Genomic DNA, 22098 nt, shown 5'->3' on the forward strand with positions numbered 1-22098 from the left:
TCTGAAGAGGTAAACAAATTAGTTTGACGACCCCGTTGGAATCCCCGGAGTGCTACCACTCGCAGGACCAATCTACCTAGCGGGGGTGGGGTGGGGTGGGAGGGACCGGCAGCGAATCCAAAGCGAAATTACAAGGCCGATTAGGCGATATCAGACGGGATTGACCGTCTCGGCGTCTTCCTGTTTTCTCGTTAGCCGCCGAGACAGTGGGCTCGTTGCACGCGAATAAATTCCCGCCCACGCGAACCTTACCCGCAGGCCCCGAAGACCAATTTGTCCACAGGAATAATTTTAGATTTTTTCTCGATCTGTCCTCGATTTCCGTTTTTCCAACGCGCCACCATTGATTTATCGCTCCGGGACCGTAATAACCGCGCGGGGAGAACGCTGCTAGGCTGACTCCACATCTGCCCGACTCACGAGAACGTCACGTAGACGCACGATCCATCATTCTATCCGCATTTTCATTCTGTACACGCAGAGGCTCGCGTCAATGCCTAACAATTTGATTGCTACGCGAATCTTACGCGTTCCACACAAGTTTCATCTGTGTCAATCGTAGGAGCGTTGTTAATAACAATTGTTAGGTACCGAAGATCTCGCCTTACGCTATCAGCTAGTTAATTTCAGCTTTAGGAATTGATAGTTAGTGGTACAAATTTTACGACAATCATTTCCAGGTTATTCGACGTGTTGAACAGACTTCAAACCACCATAACTTTTTCAAAATTGGACTGGGAGACACGGATTTTTCTGAGAAGATAGAAGGATTAGTTCACCAGATGATGCGGAAAAGAAATTTTGAAAATACCGCAATTGTTGGCCCCTACAATTTTTTTAATCCAGGCCTGTATCGAAAATTGAGCCTGATTGGAACTACACCTTCGTGAATTTATCTTGAGCATTACATTGAATGAATCTTCTTGAAACTTTAGAGACATTTTGCCACACTGTTGAACTAACCGATGACATTTTTTTGCCAGCAAAATTGTCCAGATTCGTCTCAATTTTTTCGTTCAGCCTTCGGTACTATTCGATCGCAGTTTCAGGGCCATTTCGCTTGAATGAAAAGCTAAATAAAGATAAAGATCTCGCAAAATGGACCCGGTATTTGACATTTTAGGTTCCCTTGCTTCTGTAGTGGTGGCCTAACGGAACGGAACACTTTCCTCGAGCAGGGGACGTTTCGTTAAAGTATAATTCTCCCGTATGAAAAGCAACAAACTGCTCGTGGAGGATGACTCGCAACGAGAAATACGGTAGGCCGATAAATAAGGCGATGAAGGGGAGCAGAAAACCGTGGCGCTTTCGATATACGGGGATTAGCATATTTGCGCGGCGACCCGATCGCTCGCGTGCCATCGCCGCTGCATTCCGCGCGCGTGCATCTTCGGTTATATTTAATCCGCGGTGGGTGTATTTTCGAATCTGCCCGACTAAAAATAGCCGGAACACGTCCCATTGCATTCCACCGCTGTATTTAGATCCCTCGCGTATCGTAACACGCGTATAGCTCGCACCCCGACAGGTTCGCGTTGCTCGCAACAACTTATTCTCTCGTTTACATAATTACGGCGCCGAGATTCCTCGAGCATTCTCGTGGCGAACGACCTCAATGTTATCATTCGATTACACAGATTTAACCACTATGTCAAGAACTAGACTGCGGATTTAGGCAAAATAAAAATAGTCTGCATTCATTTCAAGCTACGGGAGCTTACGTATACATCTATTTATGTTCTTAATACTTGTAATAAGCTGGGAGTAATGCAACAGTATGTTTAAATTGTTTTAAATATTTTCACTGTTTTGTGTTTGATCTAGTCATTTCATAAAATTCACAGTCCAGACATAGGGGTTAATCTGTGGACAAGGAATCAGAGATCTCTCTTTCTTTTCAACCCCTACGGAAATGCCTAACTTTTTCTACGTTCGGTAATTATTATTCCGCCAGTTCTACGAATAAAGTGAGATATCTCTCTGTGTACTCTTGAATCTTCAGTGTTGCGCAGTTACTCCTCAGTACTCTGCAGAAAATGTGGGTTACTGCGAACTCCGGAGACTCCCACCGCCTCTCCCTGATTTCATCTCCTTGCCGTTTTGTGGTAATTCCTGGAATCGTCGAGTATCTTCGCGCTATGTCGCGCATAATTTCTGCAACATGAAAAACAATTACCAATGTTGCTAAGAAAATTTACAGAATCATCTTTAACCCTTAATTTCTTCTAATGTTTTCACAGTTTAGTATCTTAGCCAGTTATTTTTATCATAAATGCATCAAATCCTCAGTCTACTTATTAATACATTTCGAAATAGCAGTTGTAAAACTGTCGATTCGATCCTACCTGGTTCGCGGAGGGTTAAAAATATTCATGGATCGAATGGTCCCTTTAAAAGGTATTTCTCACGAAAATGTTTCACCCCTTCAATATATCCAATGGCCCATCAGAAATTATATGTCAAACATTTTTCAAAGGACTAACTTTCGAATAATGAAACCCCTGTTTGAAAGGTTCAAACTAGTTAGAAGATTACGATTAGACTAGACTCTAGCCCTTTGAAGAGAATTCGGACGTTTCATGACATAGAAAACTAGTGTATTTGTTCGTACCATGAACGCTTAGCAATTGATTAACCACGAAGGCATTTAGAAATGTAAATAGTAATTGTTTTGAACTACAGGGTGTTCATTTTTAGCGATGCGTTAGAGGAGATGTTCGATTGTGCAAAGGGTTAATATTAGAATGGTGTCGTAGGTAGGGGAGAGTAGCCTAACTTGGCCCAGCACTTTGGCTGAACCACCGTGGAGTTTGAAAAAGAAAAATATTTCAAGTAATAGCTGTTCTATCCTTAACAAGAAAAATAGTCTAACTAAATAAAGACATACATAAAGCGTTACAGCGAAAAGCAACGTGTTCATCGAGTCGCATCTTCCAAGGCTCGGTTGTAGCACGTTGAAGAACGACAGACGGAGAAAGAAGAAGCGGTCAAGCCGCGGAAGGGTTATGGATGTTGAGCGCTGGAAGGATTACGGGTCGAAGAAGAGAGACTAGACAGCAGCGTGTCCAAGGAGGAACGGAGAGAAAGGTGAAACGGTGTGAAACGGAAAGAGAAGGGCCTAGAGAGAGAGACGTAGACCCCTGCCGCCGTCTAAGAAGTAAGAAACCCTAAGCCGTGAACTGTAAGGTCTGTACAATGACGTAGTGTTCTGTCATCCGGCGCGCTACCTCTCCAGCAGCCTCTCCACTACCACCAGCTGGCCATTATAGTGGGACAGAACACTTCACCGGTTCACAACTATACATATAGCGGTAGGCCTTTGAACGGTGCGCGCCTCGTGGCCTCGTGATTCCTCTTCCTTCCTTCTCGCGTCCTTTTTGTTTCAACCGTAGGCCCAGAGCATCGCGAGCTCGTTATCTGTCTTCCGCGGCTGTTATCGTGCCCGCTACGCCGCGTACAAGTTATCGACAGGTTGACACTGCCGATCGTTCAGCCTCGCTGTTTCCTGCGCGTAAACAACCAGAGGCCAAAGACACCAGGAGCGACGTCCTTGATCCTGCGGATTGAAATTCAAACGTTAGTGCCTCTCGGAGATGGAACGATGATAGAGCCTGACGGGGATGTCAGCGAAGATGGGAAGAAGCGGTCGTCATTTCTGAAGAAAATGATCAAGGATGTCGATGGTGTACGGAGCGCATTATGACAAACAAGCGCGGCGATCGTTCCTGACAACCATGAGAGCTTCCGCGCTGATCTGCTGGATACTCGTCTTCAGATCGATACTGGCCACCAACGGGCTGCACACGAGGCACCAGGTGAGTACACGGCGACTACGACTTCCTCCACCCTGAAACCGCAAATTACTTTGTTAACACGTTACGCTTAACGTTACTTCCTAATTTTCGGAAGCCTATGGTCTACGGGCTTCCTCGACAGCAGTTCCAATCGTGAACCTACAACTCGCCCTCAGTTATCTAATATATTTGCTTATGATTGTTATAGAAAATATGATGTTTAAATCTCCGCGTTTGGTACCGCACAATTCTTCCGACAGATAAAGTGTCAGTAGACCTACAATATTGATGCAAACCCGTGATAATGGTTTCGTACAGAATCTACGGAGAGTGTGAATGTTGTCAAGGGTTAAAACAAATGTAGACTGAAGATAAAGAGGTCCTAATCACAGCGGTGGAGGAAACCATAGGGGTTAACACTTCGGGGACGAAAAATACCAAGCGAGACGGCATCAAAGTCGCCGCGCGCTGGAGACATCAAAAGAAGCGCCGCGACATCAATCATACCGACTCTTAACACTAAAACTACCATCGCTGGTCAAACGACCAGTTCCTAGTTTTTTCTCTTATGATTACTGAAATTACAAAGCTGTTTTTCACAGAACATTACCGAATACATTTCTTTGCTGTGATCAAAATTCCACTGAATCTGAACGAGCTCAATTTTGCCAATTTTATAATTTGTCGGGAACTTAGTAGATTGCGGATTTTGTGTATTTATAACAAAAATAGATGCAATTTTGAATGATTAAAAGAATTCGAGAACATGAACACATTGTTTACTGTTGAATAAAACTAGAAAAAATAGAGAACTCCTCTTTGGTTCGCGTGCCCGACAATTAATGCACAGCATTTTTATTTTGCATAAAGATCCGCAGTCCAGCGATAAGATTTCATTCACGACTTTGCTTATCTTGAAGCTCGATTTGAGCAATCAACGTCGTCCCCGAAGGTGTTAACAAAGCTCCACGGGCCTGGATCTTTAACTGGTGAAGGAATTTCAGCAAAGTTTAAATTTCCGAGACAGGAAACGGAAATTCCGTGGGCTACGCCATTGAATGGAAGCGGAGCTCGCGGCGCACGCTTCCCAGAAGTAGAAACGTTCCCGGATCCGCCGAGCGTATCCCATTCCGCTCCATTCCACTCGTGGCTGCGTCCCTTTACCTGTTCAGATCCACGAGCCAAACACGGGGCCTCTTTTGATGTGCCGACCGGCAGCCCTCCTCGGGAGCGACGATCCAAACATGGAGCGACAATAGATCCAATTATCAATTCCATTGTCTTCTCTTCCTGAAATTCCACTGTCTTCTTCCTGAAACACGTTGATTTGTTTTAATAGCTGGACGACGAGGAGACTAGACGAAACCTGGACGGTCTTATCGAGGAATACTCGGGGGGCCCGAGACTCCTCCGTTCCTCCTGGATGACCGTCACCCTCAAAGACAAGCGGAACGACGAGCTGGAGAAGGAAACGCTTCCCACGAGGCACGCGAAGCACCGGAAACGACGTCGCTGCCGAAATCGGTCGATCTGCTCCAGAGGCATTGCCAGACTGTTTCGAAACGAGACCAAGAACGATCGAGACGCTAATACCGTCTTGGAGAATGAAGAGCATGTTGCTGACGCGAATGACCAGGTACAGGTGATTGTCCATTACCTGGAATAATAGTATCATCAGTTCTCGATACGTTACTGTATAGACTCATAGAATATACTCATATAGAGTCTATAGACTCTACATTATAGTTAGATTCTAAACACAGTTTGTCATAAATATATATATTTGTCATATATACTTTGTTTAAGCAAAATAAAAATTGTCTGTACTAACCCTTTGCACTCGAAGGTACTCTAACTACAGATCTCAGAATTTGCATAGACACTGGATTCCAAAAAGCATCGTACAATCGAGAGAAAAGTGAGATAGAGCCCATTAATACCACACTTACATTTCTAGCAATTTCTTGAATACTTACTTTATTATTGTGAAATATGTTTTGAATTGTGGGATGATTGCTTTTGCACTTGATCTGCCCATTTTTGCCATGAATGCATAAAATCCTCAGTCTATTTAACAAAGATTCTATCGTCCAAGTCAGCTCGCGTGACTTTCCCATTAGACTCAGCGCTAATTGTTCTTCAGGAGGTGAATAACGAGTCCAAGGGCGAAGACTACGACGCGAGGGAGCCTGAAGAGAAGGCTAGCTTCAACATAGAGAGGAACGTAAGCTCGGAATCGATGGACTCCTTCGACGATCGCAGCCTCCTGGACGAGATCGAGTTCCAAGACACTAGCTTGCCATCCTGGGCGGAGGACTGGTCGAAGAAGGACAGGCTGAACGAGACGAACGATTACGGGGATGAAACGGCGCGTCCTTCGGCCGTGGAGGATCAAACGGCGTTCCACGAAGGCCTGGGCGTTTTATTGGGCAGGCTGTTCCAAAGTTTGCGCAACGCTTCCGGCGTGGAGGGTCGGGACATCTTGAAGGAGCTGAATTTCGTGAACGGTTCGAGCGAGGATCCCTGTCAGAAGTGGTTGAACAGCAGGGACAAGCTCGAGAAGGTTTTCTTAGGTAAGCCTATGGAAGAAGAAATAATCCCCGATAGATATCTAGGACCTATTGTTGCCGGGTTCTACGAACGCGATTTCTCGGGCCTGTTGCAGGTGGCCTGGCCTCGCTGCCCGCCTGCCCCTGTCAATATCCCAGCAACATCTTTTACGACGACAAAATTTGGGACGAGCCGCAGAGGAGGCATTTCAGGTGGCGGGACGTCAGCGGCAGCTCTCAAAGGCTCGACGTTTACAAGCCCGGAGCCGCTTACTGCGTAAGATCGTTGCTCACCCAGGGAAGCGGAAGCGCGGCCGCTCAGCATTGCTGCTACGACCGCAAGAGGAAACTCCTGACCCGTGGTTCCGGTGCCGGCACACCGAACTTCGTCAGCCCGGAGATATCCGCCATTCTGCACGAGAGGATCGACGTGCTGCCGTGGAGGCTTTGCAAGGGGGACTTCTCCAGGTACCTGAAACAAGAGACAGCTGTGATACCCGTGAATTGCAAATAACAAAGTTATTAGGGATGGCAGAGTTAAATGAAGCACCCTGTATGACAGACGCTGCTCTTCAGGTCTCTTCTTTCGTATCTCTCATTTAACATTTCTAATGTGTTTGTCTTCAGGTACAATGGAGTGAGGCCACCCAACAACGACAACAGCTGCGAACCGAATCCCGATGATGAGGAGTATCAACGACAAATTGATAACACAAAGTACTATTAGTTCGTACATTCCCTATTTAATTGATGTTCGGCCACTGTGCAGAGATGACTGAGGAATAGACTATTCCTTACACACTTGTGCCCTTATGGAATTTGTGGATTTATAAAATATTTGAAGGGGAAAACAATGCTAACAGAATTTAATAAGAGATATTCTAATTCAAGAGAATTCAATTAATAAGAGAAATCCAATTAGCAGTACTGAATGTCAATGTATTGGTTCTGAAATGAATTACCTTATAGTATACGGTGCAAATTTCATTATCAAGTAGCTAATTATTAAGATCTCTGATCGTTTATGTAAAAGTAGACAAGATTTGTGTGAAGTATACAAAATCCTCACGACAGGCAACGTGCTAACCGAATACACTTTCCTCTAAGCAAAGAGGGTTGCCTTTCGGCCCCTGAAGTCGCACATTCCTGCACAGTGCCACCCGCCGAGCACCGCAGACTGTATTTACATAATTTAAGCGTGTAGAGCAACCTTGTGTAATAAATGTACTGTATGTAACTGTACGTCTCTCTTGTCTTACTCCCGCTTCTCCTCGACATCCTTAGATTTGTAGGATTTAGGTTCCGAGCGCGGGACGTTTGAAAAGCCGCACGTCTGAAAGGCTTGATAAGTTCGAAACCGGTTTTAGTGCGTAGCCGGCTCGGTTCGCAAGGTTTCCAGTCACGTTTCTCGCGCTTCGTCCGATGCCGAAGAGGGGAGGTGGACGCAGAAGACGTGCACAGCGAAGTCGATTCAACGTCGCGTGGCGGGGCGGTCAGTTGTTATGGTTACTGGTCGCAAACACACACCTTGCGCGAACCGTTTCGTTTCTACACGGCCTGAACGAGTCTAGACAGCAATGGACTGGGCCGCGGATTTGGAGATCACTTCGAAGAAGGTATATCTTCGCATACTTCGCTAGAGGTTCCAGTGACGCCTCGATAACTGTCGCGACAGGGTGGAATTTTTCACACCTTTCAAACACTCGGAAAGATAGAGTGAAGAACGTTGTTGAGAGAGAATGATTTCGGGCCGGAGGGTCCGAGGACCCAGCAGGAGGTGTGTTTTAGAAGTCTTCTCTGCGGGAGACTGCTATCCACCGGGCCTAACAGGTGGTGGGGATGAAATGCGACAGTTAAAGGGGCTATTCTGGTTTTCGGGGTCGTTTTCGCACGAATATTTAGCAATTTTTTTTCGAAAAATTGTTGAACCTTTTGCATTGGTATTTTGCAAACAAATTCATTGGTATTTGAAGAACGCGTCTGATTTTTTTCAAGTAAAAATAATCGTAATTACATGAGTTATATATTTTTTATAGATTATATTTCGAAAAACATGAGTCGACGATTGTTAGAGAAAAACGCATTTCAGGTGCATTCTTCGAACGCCTACGACTACGTTACTTTTGCAAATTCAAACAAATCCTCTTGCACGCATATTCTACGGCAAAAAGAGGAAGATCGATTTTTTGAAAATGGAAAACCAGAATATCCCGTTGAGTGCTTGCTGAAGCGCGACAGTTACCGAGGCATCACTGCCATTTTATCTTCATTCTTTGGAGCTCGGAGATAACGTGATTGGCACCGGCATTCGTTTAGAATATTTGTTGCTGGGCCTACGAGAAGATTATTATAGAATCTCGCTAGAACTGCAGATAGCTTAGGCATAATAATAGTTCTTCATGGCTAATTTAATTTGTAGCTTTTACCGCGTCTGGGCAGACGGTCGACGCAAAATGTCGCGCAGGAAGATAGTAAATCGGACGATGATCTTTTGGAGAGTCCTGTATCAATGTCCGCTGGGAAATCGACGCAACCACCTGTGGCACCCCCTCGCACCAGGAAAACGGGGTGGGGAGACGAACTGAAGAGCGGCAGGTAACATTGCAATTCTCTGTTTCTGAAAGAGTTGAATTTATTGTTTTATCATAGTCTTTTCTTTTCTTATTTTTTTTTTTTTTGATAGATCTCGAGGAGCGTCTAACATTATTGAGCAGTGAGTATAACGCGTAACTTTAAGAAATCAGGCAATCATAGTCACTGATAGACTGTTTATTAGGGAACGGAGCCGGGGGATCGAGAAGGACCCCATTGACGGTGAGAACTTGTTTACCATACTTCTAAAACTCTTGTGCTTCATAATCAAAACCATTAGTCTTGCACATCACTCTATCAGTGGCAGAATATACTACTGACTAAACTATCTTTATGCAAAATAAAAACTTTTCAATTCAATTGTAGGAAACAGAACTTAAATGAAAATGAATTCCTTGTTTACAGTTTTGTATTACTTCTTCTCATTTTTGTCATGACTGCATAAAATCCGCGTTCAACAAATTTTTAGCTCAGACCCTTGATGTTTTAAATAAATATTCTACCGTTTCCAGACATTCCCATTATTCCAGACTTGGATGAAATACAGGAGGACAGTGCACTGTCCGACATCAATACTCCCACGTAGGTGCAGTTGCATATTCCTTATTCTGGATTGCATTTTTCTATGTCCTTTGATTAATCGCCTTGCAGGGTGAACGTGAACAGAGTCACCGCTTACAAAGAGCTCGACACCGATTTAGTGAAGAACGCCGCGTTCACCTCTCTAAATGGCGTCAATCTGTCCCTTCTTGCTGAGAAATTGTACAATGAGAATCTGACCAAGGAACCGGACGAGGTGTGGAACTGGAATCTCCTCTTCACTCAGGTCGCCTCTGAAATAAACAGCGAGGCTCAAAAGAAAATTTCTACGTGAACGTTGTATCATTTTTATAAATAAATACACCTGAAATAAGAAGAGAGCTTTTCACCTGCCAATATCTCCCATGCAAGAAAAAGAAACGTTATAATTGAATTATTAAAAAATTACTAGTATACACCTTTCTTTTTCTAGTGTATAACTTTTCAATTTCGTTACCTGGAGGCATTTTTTATTCTAATAGTTTATATTATGCAGAGCCTTGTAGCAGATGGTATAAATAAAAAGAAAGCGAACATTAAAAAAAACATGGCATACTGCTTCTGCAGTGCCTGCATATGGAAGCGACAAATTACAACCTCGTCTGACCTATTCGATTTGCCCCCCAATTTGGAAATCGCGGTAGTTCGAGGAGCGACGTGAAGGACTCGACCGTGCAGGCGTGCAAATCCGAGGTTTGAGCAAAACCACGAACTTGAACGCGCAATCGGGAGCCGAACACAAGCTACTTGAAGCGACCACGTGACAACACCCACTGAGCAGATCTGCCACAATTTCTACGTTAGCGATCAATGTTCAGCTGTGCCATCACTAGCACACACTTCCAAAAGTAACGTTCTCGATCGGGGTATATATACAAAAGATCCCGATTGCGAGCATCAGCGAGAAAGTCATCGACCATCTCATTTTACCCTAAATCATATTATATTTACAGCAAATAAAACCTACAAGTTACTGCCAAAATATTTGCGAAGCGTCTACACACTTCGAGCAAGCTTATTCATACAAATAAAACGTGCTTTTGCTTAAATAACAAGATAAAATTTGACTGAGTGTAAAAACGCTCAAGCCGAAAGCCATCTAACAATGGACCCAGGAACTATAGTCGATTCGACTGCAATCGACTCGTGTGTCGTTCTGCAGTTATCGATCAGGACAGCGCGCTTCATGTTTGAAATGTGGCAGCAACTAGGACTACTAACCCGCCAATTATTAAAACCGAAATTCGCATGTTTGCGCAACGAGCCAAATTAAAATTCAGACAACTATTCCCTTCCTATAGCCTCGAATGAGATGTCGTGAGGATTTCGACCAAAATTTGCTAATTATGGATACCATTTATTTTTTTTAACCCCTCCCACCCGACAACGGTACAACACGATAAACTATCGTCCCCTGTATGCGGCAGTTTATTCATTAAACTATACCGTACGGAGCTGAATTAACAACTGCTACCAAAGTAAAAATATGCTCACTCTCTTCTCTATCAAAAATTACAATTAACTGGAGAGAACTATTTCAACCCTGGATAACTAATCTTCCGTAAAAATTCCTCTTGTTGAATAAAAATACTCCAGTTATATTTTATTTGACGTCATCATTCCCACGCATCATAGTTTAATTATCTAGGGTTAAACACCGTCGGATTAGAAGCTTTAAATCAGAATAAAATTGTTTTAGACATTTGGCTGTTATAATAAATGTAGATACCTAGTAGATAAAAGCTTCCCTTATGTCGTAGGAAATTATTAACACGGAAGCTCTAATCAGCGCTGAAGAAGGTGGCAGTGCAAGGAGTAAACTACCCTCCCACGCAGCTTCGAGTGCGTCTGATGTCTCGCGATGGGCACGGTGCACGCGTCGACTAGGAAAGAGGAGCCAAGCGCATTGCACAATGAGAAGGAATGCGTGCGTTGCGTGGAGCCACAGGACATGGGTCCAGGGAATCCGGGAAGCTTCGAGGACCTGCACAGAAAGGTGAAGGATCTGTACCCGCAGAACTTCGAAGGAGCGCGACTGATAATTCGAAAGGTGCTTAGCGAGCACTTCAACGTGACGCATTCGATCACGCTGAGCTCGGTGACGCCCTCCGGTTACAAGTTTGGGGCAAGTTACGTGGGCACGAAGATGGTAGGACCTAAGGAGAGGTACCCCGTGGTTAAGGGTGAGATATCACCGAATGGGAACCTGTCTGCTTCCTTCATACACACGCTGGGTTGTCGATTCCGGTTCAAGCTATCGGCGCAGGTCGCTAACGGGTTGTACAAGGCTTCGAGCTCCACGGCAGAATATCGCGCGAATGATTTCACAGTAGCAGTAACTATGGCAAACCCTGACTTCACCAAGAGTCGTGGGACCTTGGTGATGCACTATCTGCAAGCGATCACGTCTAGGATCACCCTGGGCGCAGAGCTGGCCTGTCTTCGTGGCTCCAAAGTGCCCGGCGGTCAGCAGACGATCATGTGTGCCGCTTTCCGGTACAGCACCGGTCTCACGACCCTGTCTGGCACTCTCGGCGAGGCGGGTCTCCACGTATGCTATCATCATAAGGCCAGCTCGCAGTTGGAACTCGGTGTCGAGTTAGAAACCAATATGCGGACTCATCACTCGATCGCCACGATAGTCTACCAAATGAACGTCCCCTACGCGGACCTAGTGTTCCGCGGGATCGTCAATTCCGAGACCTCCGTCGGCGCCGTGTTCGAGAAACGATTGTACCCCATACCCGAGTGCTCGCTGGTCATCAGCGGTCTTATGAATCATAGTAAGCAACAGTTTCGCGTGGGCGTCGGTCTCAATATCGGAAAATGATGGCGGAACATATACATTTGTGTGTGTCGAACGCATGCACGGTATCAAAGAAATTGGCGTAGAAAGGTTTTTATTGTGTTTCCGACAAGCCTTTTTCACATCTCGTCGCAAGCATCACAATTCTTGATTCAATGTACAAACAACGTCCGAGTTGGAGAGTTTGTATGATTGCACGAGTGCTGGGCAGTGCGTATACCTCGTATACACAAAACCTTTAACGCGCGACGTTCGTCAGCCAGCAAACATTGAATAACCGAATCACTGTTTCATCAGTTCGAACTAAATTTGATACTGTTTAACGCATTACTCTAATCGTCTCCGTTCGCTATCCTCTCGTCCAAATCGTCGTACTCATGGTAGGCGGTGGTCTTCAGCTTGTCAAAATTCACCTCGAACTTTTCACTGAAAAGCCCGTTGCTGTCGGCATACTCTAGAATATAGCAAATCAGAGGAGACTCGAGTCCCAGCAGGTATTCGCAGGTCTCTGGCTCGTGCTGAAATAGGGAAACGCTGGACAGACTGGCCGTGTGGCCCTCGTCGCATTTCAGAATCACCTGAAAATTCATTGTTCGTTAGCGCGACGTGAAATTGTAAAGGATACTGCCGGATAAATTGATCTTTCATCATACCATTCGATAGGGCCCCCAAAGAAAACTCTCTAGCAGGGACACCGAATTGAAACTTGAAAGGTTCTCTTTGGATGGTATGACGAAAGATTAATTTAGTTTTGGAGAGCACATTTGACCTCCTTATCCGGCTATACCCTTTATCTTTATTCTTCTTATCTGTTATACTTCAGTTTGTCTGGGATTGCCAGTCTTATCGCAGATAGTCCCGTCGCTGTAAAAGTGTGAAAGCTGTTTGCGCAGCTTCGGTGCTTTTGGCTTCTTGTGTGGGTGCGCCGCGATCCAGTCCAGGTGTTTCTGCTTGTCGAATTTGCCGAGGTTGACTGTTGTTTTGGAACCGTCCCGTTCTACGTGATATTGGATCACAGAACGTCCATAGCAGAATTCGTACTTCCACCATCCGTTGCCCTGTTTCTATTAATAATTAATTACGTTCCATCTCAGCGAGTACAATTCGACTAAGTGGTGTACTGACCCCGTGCAAGCAAGTCTTGCCGCTGAGGAAATTTTTCAGGAGACTTGCTTCCGCCGGACTGATACCTGGATCCGATATCGATTTGATCGAGTCCTCGATGTTATGTTTGTCGATCATGTCGACCGGATGTATTTCAACCCTGAAGCGCATCTCGCCATCCTGAAATGTACATGTAAACGTTAATTAAATTACCATTTATCCTACCCGATGAACGCGAATAGCTGTCTACAATCGATGTTAATGCTATACTGAATGAAACTGTTAGAAACATGAATATTCTGAGTACCATTGCTCCTTTGCATTATGTTAAACGATCTTACGTACACTGGTTTTTGTCAAACATGTTTACGTTTTAATGTCTCCTCGCCGACGTATCATTCTTAAACTAGTCAATATACAAATAATCCAGTGGTGTGTAACAGCTCAAAGTAATGGAAGAAGCAACAATGACGGACGCGAAAAATATTATAAGATTGGCTGTGATAAAATAAAGCGAAGGAAACTGTGATGCATCGCATGTAACAGTGCGTGAATAGTGTTTTGTACTGTTATTCCGAATATTATTATCTTCGAAAAATATGCAGTCTCAGGGGGGATAGAAAATGAATATATATATGTAGAAAAGGAAGGGACAGAATGAAATACATATTAATGACATATAGTGACAATAAGAACCATCAAGCGCTTTAGCCTGTTCCCAAAAATACAAAATATTCTGACCTGGCCCTCCTTATCTACATGGAGGATTGCATAGACTTTCTGCGGCTTGTCATCCTGTGCAACAAATAATGAATTCAGAATACGGATGAGAAACAAGGAAAATATTGACTAACACTAAGCTGAAACAAATTCTATCATGGCTCATCACTAGACATGTCATGCCAATTACGTATATGTAGAAAGTAGAATCAGTATCAATAAAAGCAGTTTCCTATTATTGTGTGGCATATAGTGTTTTCTATGGATAAAGTGCATTGCATAATGTTTGTTCTTTAAACAACAACTTGCACGTCTCTCAGAAAAATCATTAAGAAAAATGTACTACTGTTGTACACAGGAATCATGTGAAAAATTTTATTTTAAACAACAACATTATATACATACGACATAAGCATATTCAGGAATAAATAGATAACTGTGTAGGGTGTAGTAAAAGTGGTTTTACCGTCACTTTTTGTTGCTGCAGATTCAAGCTTTCCATTTCCATTGAAACAAGTGCCTTTGGTTTTTCCGGCGCATTGTCAACTGGCAAGCAGTTGACTTCGTTCCCTCCTGTGCCTTGTGGTTTATAGTCAGGATGATGGCACAGCACGGGAGACAATACAATGACCTCATATTCGCAACTTACAAGCTCTTTCACAGAGAACAAGTCGTGTCTACCGTGCTGGTAACAAACATAACGAACTTTGACTTTTCGTGGTTTATTATTTATATCGCAAACTGAACCATCACCCATCTCTATCTCCACATAAGGCATATTGATCCCGTCAACCTTGGTGACTGGTATCTCTGCTTTCCTATTAGGCCTTAGATTTCTTTCTTGATACTCTGCCAGCAGTTTCATTTCTTGCAGCTTGTCGAAGGTACCCAAGTAATACTCCTGTATCTTTACCTTCTTCCCATCCCTATCTTCATGATACTGTCGTACGTACTTTCCATGACATAGCTCGTAGGTCCAGTACAACTCAACCTAAGCAGATCATACCATAGAGAAGAAACACAGAAAATGTCGTGCAGTGGTAGCTTTTAATTAAGGTGTATACCTTATAAGAGCAAGGGCTATGCATGGGCAACACTGATAAAATTTCTATAGGGTTTGCTCCATAATAAGGCTCGTTAACATCATCTTCTGAATCGGTTGCATCAGGAATTAAACACTGATACTTTTCATTGTTTGCAGTTGTTATGAAGTAAGTCTCTAGATTTGGACGGGTCTCCTGTAAGAAATAAAAATTACTAATTGATATTTGTTACCGATTAAAATTATACAAACTGATCTACTATATGCATACCAATAAATCGGCGTTCAATTTCCCCGGCCAATTAACTTTGAACAGAATGGTATCATCGAAACTTTTCATATCATGTCCGTGTACAGTGACAAGAAAAAACAGCACATTGTAGACAGTACGATATTTCGACATTTTTGTAAAATCGTGATTATTTCACAATATTTTTACGAACGAAACTGGTAAACATCAGCGCTAACGTGACTGCCATCAAGGCTGCGCAGAAATGTTTATGCTAACGTGGAGATAGTGCAATTTGTAACTCAAAACTTCAAAACAATTAAAATACTTTTTACTAGCTACTTTTTACTGTTGAACTTAGAGCAATTCTCGGAATTGCGCGGTATCTCACAGGAATCTTGTTCCTCGCCCAAATCCTTTTGCTCGAAAGCCAGTAATTTTGGGCCACGAGAACTGACGTGGATGATTTTCAGTGGAATAATTCGCTCGCTCTCGCGCAACGTATCGGTGAAGTACATTTACAAACGAAAGCTGCAATCATTTATCAAGTTTTTAATTTATTCTTCATGCTAAAATTTTTTTGGAAGACTGCAGAATAGAATATTTCCAGTCGTGCAACAGCCAACCATATCACGGAGTACTATACCACAAGTGAAACTTGTGACACTTGCGAAAGCGCGGCACTATTTGAAACGTAATACGCTGGAAATAAATTCAACATTATTCACAATGTTGTTTTGACTATATTATATATTTCCATATGTATAAAAAATGGTTTCTGTATCTATTCCAGGCAAGCAATAAATAGTTTGAATAGAAAAACACGAACAATTTCCGTGAGCTATTGTCTATGATTTTGGATTTCTAGAGCCATGTTCATGGTGAACACACTTAGAAGCGCATGCGCATTGGAAGTTGGTGATCGAGAAACATCGAACTATCTGCACAGACGAGGTATAGGATCCTTATAACAGAGAGGAATCTGCTTATAACTCGTCTGTGATACTGCTTACAATGTTGTTTTTATTATGTCATATATTTAACGTAATATTTTTAAACATTTAAAACAATTTCTACATCGATTTCGTGTAGATACAATTACAATTACAATTAAACAATTACAATTTTAATAAGAAAACAAATCTGTGATTCTGAATTTAAAAGAAGTAGTTTTGAAGCTACCTTCATGGTATACAAATTTACGGGCGCACGCTCATTGATCATTGAAAGTCAACCGAGTTTTCCTCTATAACAGGCATGAGATTTAACTGCTCGATTTGAGGCTTTTTCAAAGGATACGTCTCCACAATACAGCCCGAGCCCGCGGGCTCGGGCCCGGGCTGCCCACGGGCTTCTCGCCAAACAGGTCTATACGTGCGCGAAAATCTAGTTGTCCTAAATCTCAATAAAATTTTTCCAACATAATTAAAAATATTCTCGAAATTATTATTTTTCTGACTAAAAAACGCATTGATAATAGTGTTTACCTCATGAGTGACGTAGAAATCTATCGATACAAGAGTCGCCCTAATGCGCCACGTGCAGTTCATATGGTACGGGCCTGAAGTAGCTTGAGAACTTGGTCGGTCAGGGGGAGCCTTCGAAAAAGCTTCAGTTCAAGCTGTTAAATTCCATGTCTGCTCTATAAGAATCCTTTGTGATCCATGATGGATCTACACGGTTCTCGAAAAACGCCGAAGTTTCGCTTCTGTGAGAATTCCCAGTGACAGCGGCCTGACGAAATTGTTTCGGCTGTGAAAATTTTCGTGAACCTGGTGTGCCTTCTCGATTCGGTGATAGTGTGGTCCGTGATTCGTGACCGAGAATCGTGATCAGGGTCCCGTTGAAGTGGAAACAGACACGGACTAGTTCGACCTTAAAAGTCATCCGCCGTTGATCGTTCCGCTCACGTTCTCGCGCGAGAAAACTGGTGATAATTCGGGAACCGTGTGGCCCCAATTGAATTAACTATGTCGGACACTAGGCGACGTCGAAAGTCTAATCAGTCCTGCGGTTCTGACGATCTCTCGGACTCCTGCGAGGAGTTGAACGCAACGAAAGAGACCCAGGTTAGCTGTTGCAAATGTCTTTCTGGCTCGATATTTTTCCGATGCATCTAGAGGAACGATTTTATTTTCTTTCATGGTCTCGGTCGTCCTCCGAGCTGTCAATGTTTATACAAGTCACCGTATCGTCTTGGATCGAAAGTTAGGCGGAAGACCCGATTAAGCGGATTAAGTAGACTGTTGTAATACTTCTGTGTATAATACTGACAAGACTTTCTTTTGTGTTTAATCTGCCGGCGATCGAATTTGTCACCAAAACGAGATAACGCTTCATTTGTCCGAAATACGTTAGGACCCGTCTGTACATATTTTCACATTGTAGAATCTCATGAGAAAATTTCAACAATGATTCTGCACAATGTTTACAGCATTGTTAATTTTACCTTCCATTTATGTTGCTTTTCACAGAGCAGCGAACAAACCGATGGACACCAAGACTCTGAATGCGATATTTACCCGTCTGATTCTGACGTGGAATCTCAAGATGGCGCGTTGAGGGAGAGTGGAGATGGCCAGGAAGAAGAGAAACCTCAGAAGAAGTTGGACGACGACGAGGACAGACGAAATCCACAGTACATTCCCAAGAGGGGAACATTTTACGAGCATGATGACAGAACCGCGGACGAAGTACCAGAGACTAATCCAGAGTCGCAGAGCGAAAGGGAAACCAAAGAGAAGAAGGTGTGGAAAGATAAAGAGGACAGATGGGATCATGATAGGTACAATGATGAAGAGCAGGCACCAAAGAGCCACGAAGAACTGATAGCAGTGTATGGCTATGACATTAGAAACGAAGAAGGGCCACCCAGGGCTAGAAGAAGAAGAAGATACGGGTAAATATCGTGTCGCCTTTGTTATAGTTCTCTGATTTTACATGTTTCATTCTTTACAGTCGTGGCCCCAATAAATATACACGCAACTGGGAGGATGAGGATGCATATGGAAAGCCAGGAACTAATGTTTCCAATAGAAATAGAAAGTTTAACAGAAGCGGCGAAGATTTCCCCGCACTGGGAACTAATAAAAATGCTTCTGCCCAAGTAGAGGAGCCGGTTATCTCGTCGGCTTGGTACAGTAGTAAAAACAAAATCCAGAACAAAGTACAAAACTTTCCACCCCTGCAAACTCAGAGCGATAGTCCGAAACCGAAATCTAGCAGTACATCTAATACTCACACGTGTGTAATGTTTGTGCAATTAATGAAGCCGCCTTTCTAATTTCTTATCGGATTAACTCGATTGTTTGATTTGCAGGAACGAGAACAAAGCTCCGAACGAGCCTACAAATCCCGCTTGGAAAAAGGACACCAAGCATTCTCCACATACTCAGAGCAACAATGGAAACAGCGGAGCTGGCGGTGACGCTGATAAATTGGTGAATGCAAAGACATCTCCGAGAGATAGCAACAAGAGGAACGTCCAAGAGTCTGTAAGCTTGGCAGCGAGTAGAACACGTGGACGAGGATTCAGGACGAACGCTAATAACAATATGGTTGCTAATAGAACGATTGAAACTAAACCAAAGGGTCGCGGGGCGGGTCCGATCGCCGCGGAGAATAAGAGAAATAGTAACGTACAGAACGACGACGAGCAACAGATCACGCATGACATGAAGCATGTCAGCGTGAACGATGGTGCACAGTATCACCAGAGTGGAAGACACAACAGTGGGTATTCGATCCGTACACAGTAAATAACATTGTGTTAGGTCACAAGTTCGTGCCCGATTACGTATTAAAATACAGAAAAGAATCGGGCATGAACTTTTGCACTGACCTAATACACCAGCCAGCCACCTCTTGAACTATTCGTTATTGAAATATCTACTTTTAGAAAATTTCTACGGACAGTCGTCGAATCAACAGAGGTCAAACACAGTACCTCCAAGAATGCAACAACAACAGCAATCTCATTCCTCATCGCAGCAACAGCAACAATCGATTCAGCAACAGCAAGACAGTTCTGCCAACAGACCGAAGCGATACTCCAGTTTACGTCAACGTCCTACAGTCGCCGAAACTCCCGGGCAACAGAATTACCCGCCGCAGCATGGACAACACGCGCAACACAACCAGCACAGTCATAATCAACATAATCAGCACAATCAGCACGGATATTTCCCTCCGCAAGGTAATAAATACACTTCGATATTCTTGATCTTGTTCGATACATCTTCTCGTATCACGGATAATATTTGTTGGCGATTACTTGTCAATATACTATGTATTTCTTATTAATATATGGCTTGTGTGTACATGCATCTAGCTGGCAATTCAAGAGGTGTTTTAGAATCGCAAGGTAAGACTGAGTGGTTTCCCCTTACTTGCGTGACGAGCTTCTTTGCGTCTGTATTTGTTTTGTTTTTGCGTGAGTGGTCGCGTGTATGAACATTGTTTGGAGTACTTTTTTTAATCACGATTTAATGTTGATAGGATATCCGCAAGGCCATTTCGAACAAACCACGCCTGTTGCTGCCGCTGCCACGCCACTGGCTGGACAGCCTGTTATTCCTTTGCCACCGAATGGCCAACCGGCTAGTTATGCTCCACCGCCATTTTTGGTACCGCCGCCGCAATTTATTCCTCCGCAGACTGCTCCACCTAGTATAATCAATTATGTTCCCGGCCCGAACGGTCCAGCATTTCAACCGAACTTTCAGGGCTACCAAGGATACAGTCCGCCGGTTCAGGTACTCTAATTATTAGAGAGGGTATTTCGGTAAATTGATCTTTCTTTATACCATTCACGAAGAAAATCAATTTCCTATTTTATTAACTAGACGCACATACGAAAATTGAGAACAGTGCTTTCGACAATGCCTCACTACTGAATTTTTACAAAGCTAATATTTCTAAAACTTCTATGAGAAATATTAATTTTCTAGGATTTTTGGGGATTTTCAATTTTTCAATCGAAGAAAGATTAATTTGGTTTGGGGGCACATTTGACCGCCTTATCCGGCTATACCCTTTCACAGTTTTCGTCTCTACGGTTGCGTAAACATCCGTGTGGTTTCAGCCGCAGCGTCCTCCACCCCCGCAAGAGCTTTTCCAGCCACAAGGTTGTACTTACTATAGTCCAGCGCAGCAGCAACAACAGCAACAGCAGTCGGCTCCGATGAGACGACCGAAAGCTGCAATTCCGATTCTTCCTCCGCCCGATAATCAACAACAGCAGGGCAGCAAAGGAAGAGGCAGAAGTACACAGCCACAGCAGTTTAATCAGCTTGGCAACGCGCAACAAATCGAACAAGAAATTAAAGGCAGCATGGTAGAAGTTGAACAGCAGGCAATTTCGGAACAGTTCGAGAATGTTCAGGTCGAACAGAGCTCAACGATTCAAGAGATGCAGAAGGGCGGAGATCTGAGTGCAATAGCAGACAGTATGGTCGAAGAGGATACTAAAAGCGTTGAAATAGATGCACCGGTGGTTCAGGAGCTCGTAACGACGGAACCTATCGTCGAGATAATAAATGCTAACGACTCGTCCAAGATTGCACTAGAGGATGAGAATATTGTTCACATTAAAACAACAGTCATTGAAAAGACTGAGAACGATCCGATCGTTATCGAGAGCAGTACGACCGACAGCAAAGTTGTCGAGGAAGCAGCAGCTTGAAAGAATGCCGCACAGTTTCTCATAACTTTTCTCGAAAAAGACGTAATTGTGAATCTTCGTGAGTACGAGTACGCATAATAATTATAAAGGATGATGTGTAATTTTAATGAAGTTACTATACAGTACGTATAGGAGATTGATGATCGCGAACCGCTCGTGAAACAGCGGCGTAAACCGCCGTGTGTGCGTGTCTAATACATATTTCGAATGATTTTATCCAATTTCAACGTGTTGTATATTTCGTAGGGTCGGTCGCATTTGTAACAATGTTCCGCTACGAATCTTCATCGATCTGCTGCTACTATTAAAAAGAAAACACACACACACACACACACATACATTCTTCAATACTGTTAAATTACTTTCATATATAAAAGTCTACTGATAATCGATTATTAGTAGAGGGGATTAGTGTTTAAATGTATTATCGTGTAACAAGCATTAACGCATGCAGCATCGACGCAGGGCAGGACGATTAATAAATCTCGATATATGTTTTAAATAACAACAAACAGTTCTTGTAAATAGACTTATATAGTCAGGTCAGTAACCTTAATACGTATTATGTCTTTTTCTGTACAAACACGTTTGTACCACGATTCATTGAGTAAAAGCGACGATCGAGCGATTTATGTTCATTCGTTAGATAATAATTATTTAACGCTTTAATTTACTTTTCACGCCATTGCGCGGTGGCGAGATGAAAATTGTTTACCTTCGATCGTTGGAAGAGAATTGTCATTTATAATTTCGTGCATCCGCGTAGCCTAACTCAAGGCGCTGATACAATACTACTCTTGTCACTGATAGATTCTATCGAACCGTGATAACCGTGATCTTTTCGTTTTTTTCTTCTCTTTTCTTTTTTTTTTAAATACGCTTACAGCATGCTTTGTTACTGATGATGTGGAATGGAAAAGATAATATATTCATAAGAAGTTTTTTTCACAAGTGACTAAATTTATTTTTCCTCTGTTTCGGTTTTTCACGCAAAGAAGAC

The 22098-nt window shown here is 43.3% G+C and overlaps 5 protein-coding genes across 10 annotated transcripts; 4 read left to right on the top strand and 1 right to left on the bottom strand.

The window, feature by feature from the left end:
* Positions 1-2937: 2937 nt before the first annotated feature.
* LOC143360142 (uncharacterized) lies at positions 2938-7581 on the top strand. Its single transcript, XM_076798712.1, has 5 exons — positions 2938-3815; positions 5134-5436; positions 5938-6367; positions 6460-6811; positions 6971-7581. Exons 1-5 carry the CDS (start codon positions 3675-3677, stop codon positions 7068-7070), a joined length of 1326 nt encoding a protein of 441 aa, XP_076654827.1. The 5' UTR covers positions 2938-3674; the 3' UTR covers positions 7071-7581.
* Positions 7582-7799: 218 nt separating this feature from the next.
* Positions 7800-9851, top strand: Ift43 (intraflagellar transport 43). 3 transcript variants are annotated; one of them, XM_076799862.1, is made up of 6 exons: positions 7800-7959; positions 8763-8938; positions 9027-9056; positions 9108-9157; positions 9448-9517; positions 9587-9851. In XM_076799862.1, exons 1-6 carry the CDS (start codon positions 7921-7923, stop codon positions 9807-9809), a joined length of 588 nt encoding a protein of 195 aa, XP_076655977.1. In that variant the 5' UTR covers positions 7800-7920; the 3' UTR covers positions 9810-9851. The 3 variants fall into 3 exon arrangements, with proteins under 3 accessions (XP_076655977.1, XP_076655979.1, XP_076655980.1); XM_076799864.1 differs by having other exon boundaries at positions 9120-9157; XM_076799865.1 differs by lacking the exon at positions 9027-9056 and having other exon boundaries at positions 9120-9157.
* A 1398-nt stretch (positions 9852-11249) lies between these two features.
* Positions 11250-12345, top strand: LOC143360732 (mitochondrial import receptor subunit TOM40 homolog 1). The gene has a single exon (XM_076799845.1). The coding sequence runs from the start codon at positions 11376-11378 to the stop codon at positions 12342-12344; it is 969 nt and encodes a 322-aa protein (XP_076655960.1). The 5' UTR covers positions 11250-11375; the 3' UTR covers position 12345.
* A 52-nt stretch (positions 12346-12397) lies between these two features.
* LOC143360730 (endoplasmic reticulum lectin 1) lies at positions 12398-16086 on the bottom strand. Of its 3 annotated transcripts, XM_076799842.1 has the most exons (8): positions 15755-16085; positions 15458-15670; positions 15209-15382; positions 14611-15135; positions 14166-14219; positions 13446-13604; positions 13139-13384; positions 12398-12898 (listed from the first exon to the last, which is right to left on the bottom strand). In XM_076799842.1, exons 2-8 carry the CDS (start codon positions 15587-15589, stop codon positions 12653-12655), a joined length of 1536 nt encoding a protein of 511 aa, XP_076655957.1. In that variant the 5' UTR covers positions 15590-15670; positions 15755-16085; the 3' UTR covers positions 12398-12652. The 3 variants fall into 3 exon arrangements, with proteins under 3 accessions (XP_076655957.1, XP_076655958.1, XP_076655959.1); XM_076799843.1 differs by having other exon boundaries at positions 13139-13378; positions 15458-16084; XM_076799844.1 differs by lacking the exon at positions 14166-14219 and having other exon boundaries at positions 15458-16086.
* Positions 16087-17045: 959 nt separating this feature from the next.
* Btz (CASC3 exon junction complex subunit) lies at positions 17046-22049 on the top strand. Of its 2 annotated transcripts, XM_076799550.1 has the most exons (8): positions 17046-17484; positions 17890-18314; positions 18374-18658; positions 18735-19147; positions 19314-19610; positions 19746-19778; positions 19913-20169; positions 20499-22049. In XM_076799550.1, exons 1-8 carry the CDS (start codon positions 17386-17388, stop codon positions 21096-21098), a joined length of 2409 nt encoding a protein of 802 aa, XP_076655665.1. In that variant the 5' UTR covers positions 17046-17385; the 3' UTR covers positions 21099-22049. The 2 variants fall into 2 exon arrangements, with proteins under 2 accessions (XP_076655665.1, XP_076655666.1); XM_076799551.1 differs by lacking the exon at positions 19746-19778.
* The last annotated feature ends 49 nt before the right edge of the window (positions 22050-22098 follow it).

Source organism: Halictus rubicundus, chromosome 13, assembly GCF_050948215.1.
Source record: "Halictus rubicundus isolate RS-2024b chromosome 13, iyHalRubi1_principal, whole genome shotgun sequence".
Lineage (NCBI taxonomy): Eukaryota > Metazoa > Arthropoda > Insecta > Hymenoptera > Halictidae > Halictus > Halictus rubicundus.

Bases quoted from the DNA above. Each gene is read 5' to 3' on its own strand.
- LOC143360142 (XM_076798712.1), top strand. From the start codon at position 3,675: ATGTCGATGGTGTACGGAGCGCATTATGACAAACAAGCGCGGCGATCG. The intron at 3,816-5,133 runs GTGAGTACACGG...TTGTTTTAATAG, and splicing joins GGCTGCACACGAGGCACCAG to CTGGACGACGAGGAGACTAG. The intron at 6,368-6,459 runs GTAAGCCTATGG...GGCCTGTTGCAG, and splicing joins GCTCGAGAAGGTTTTCTTAG to GTGGCCTGGCCTCGCTGCCC.
- Ift43 (XM_076799862.1), top strand. From the start codon at position 7,921: ATGGACTGGGCCGCGGATTTGGAGATCACTTCGAAGAAG. The intron at 8,939-9,026 runs GTAACATTGCAA...TTTTTTTGATAG, and splicing joins GACGAACTGAAGAGCGGCAG to ATCTCGAGGAGCGTCTAACA. The intron at 9,057-9,107 runs GTGAGTATAACG...AGTCACTGATAG, and splicing joins GCGTCTAACATTATTGAGCA to ACTGTTTATTAGGGAACGGA.
- LOC143360732 (XM_076799845.1), top strand. From the start codon at position 11,376: ATGGGCACGGTGCACGCGTCGACTAGGAAAGAGGAGCCAAGCGCATTG.
- LOC143360730 (XM_076799842.1), bottom strand. From the start codon at position 15,589: ATGTCGAAATATCGTACTGTCTACAATGTGCTGTTTTTTCTTGTCACT. The intron at 13,385-13,445 runs GTCAGTACACCA...AATTATTAATAG, and splicing joins GCAAGACTTGCTTGCACGGG to AAACAGGGCAACGGATGGTG. The intron at 12,899-13,138 runs GTATAACAGATA...ATGAATTTTCAG, and splicing joins GCAATCCCAGACAAACTGAA to GTGATTCTGAAATGCGACGA.
- Btz (XM_076799550.1), top strand. From the start codon at position 17,386: ATGTCGGACACTAGGCGACGTCGAAAGTCTAATCAGTCCTGCGGTTCT. The intron at 18,659-18,734 runs GTGTGTAATGTT...TTTGATTTGCAG, and splicing joins AGTACATCTAATACTCACAC to GAACGAGAACAAAGCTCCGA. The intron at 19,611-19,745 runs GTAATAAATACA...ACATGCATCTAG, and splicing joins CGGATATTTCCCTCCGCAAG to CTGGCAATTCAAGAGGTGTT.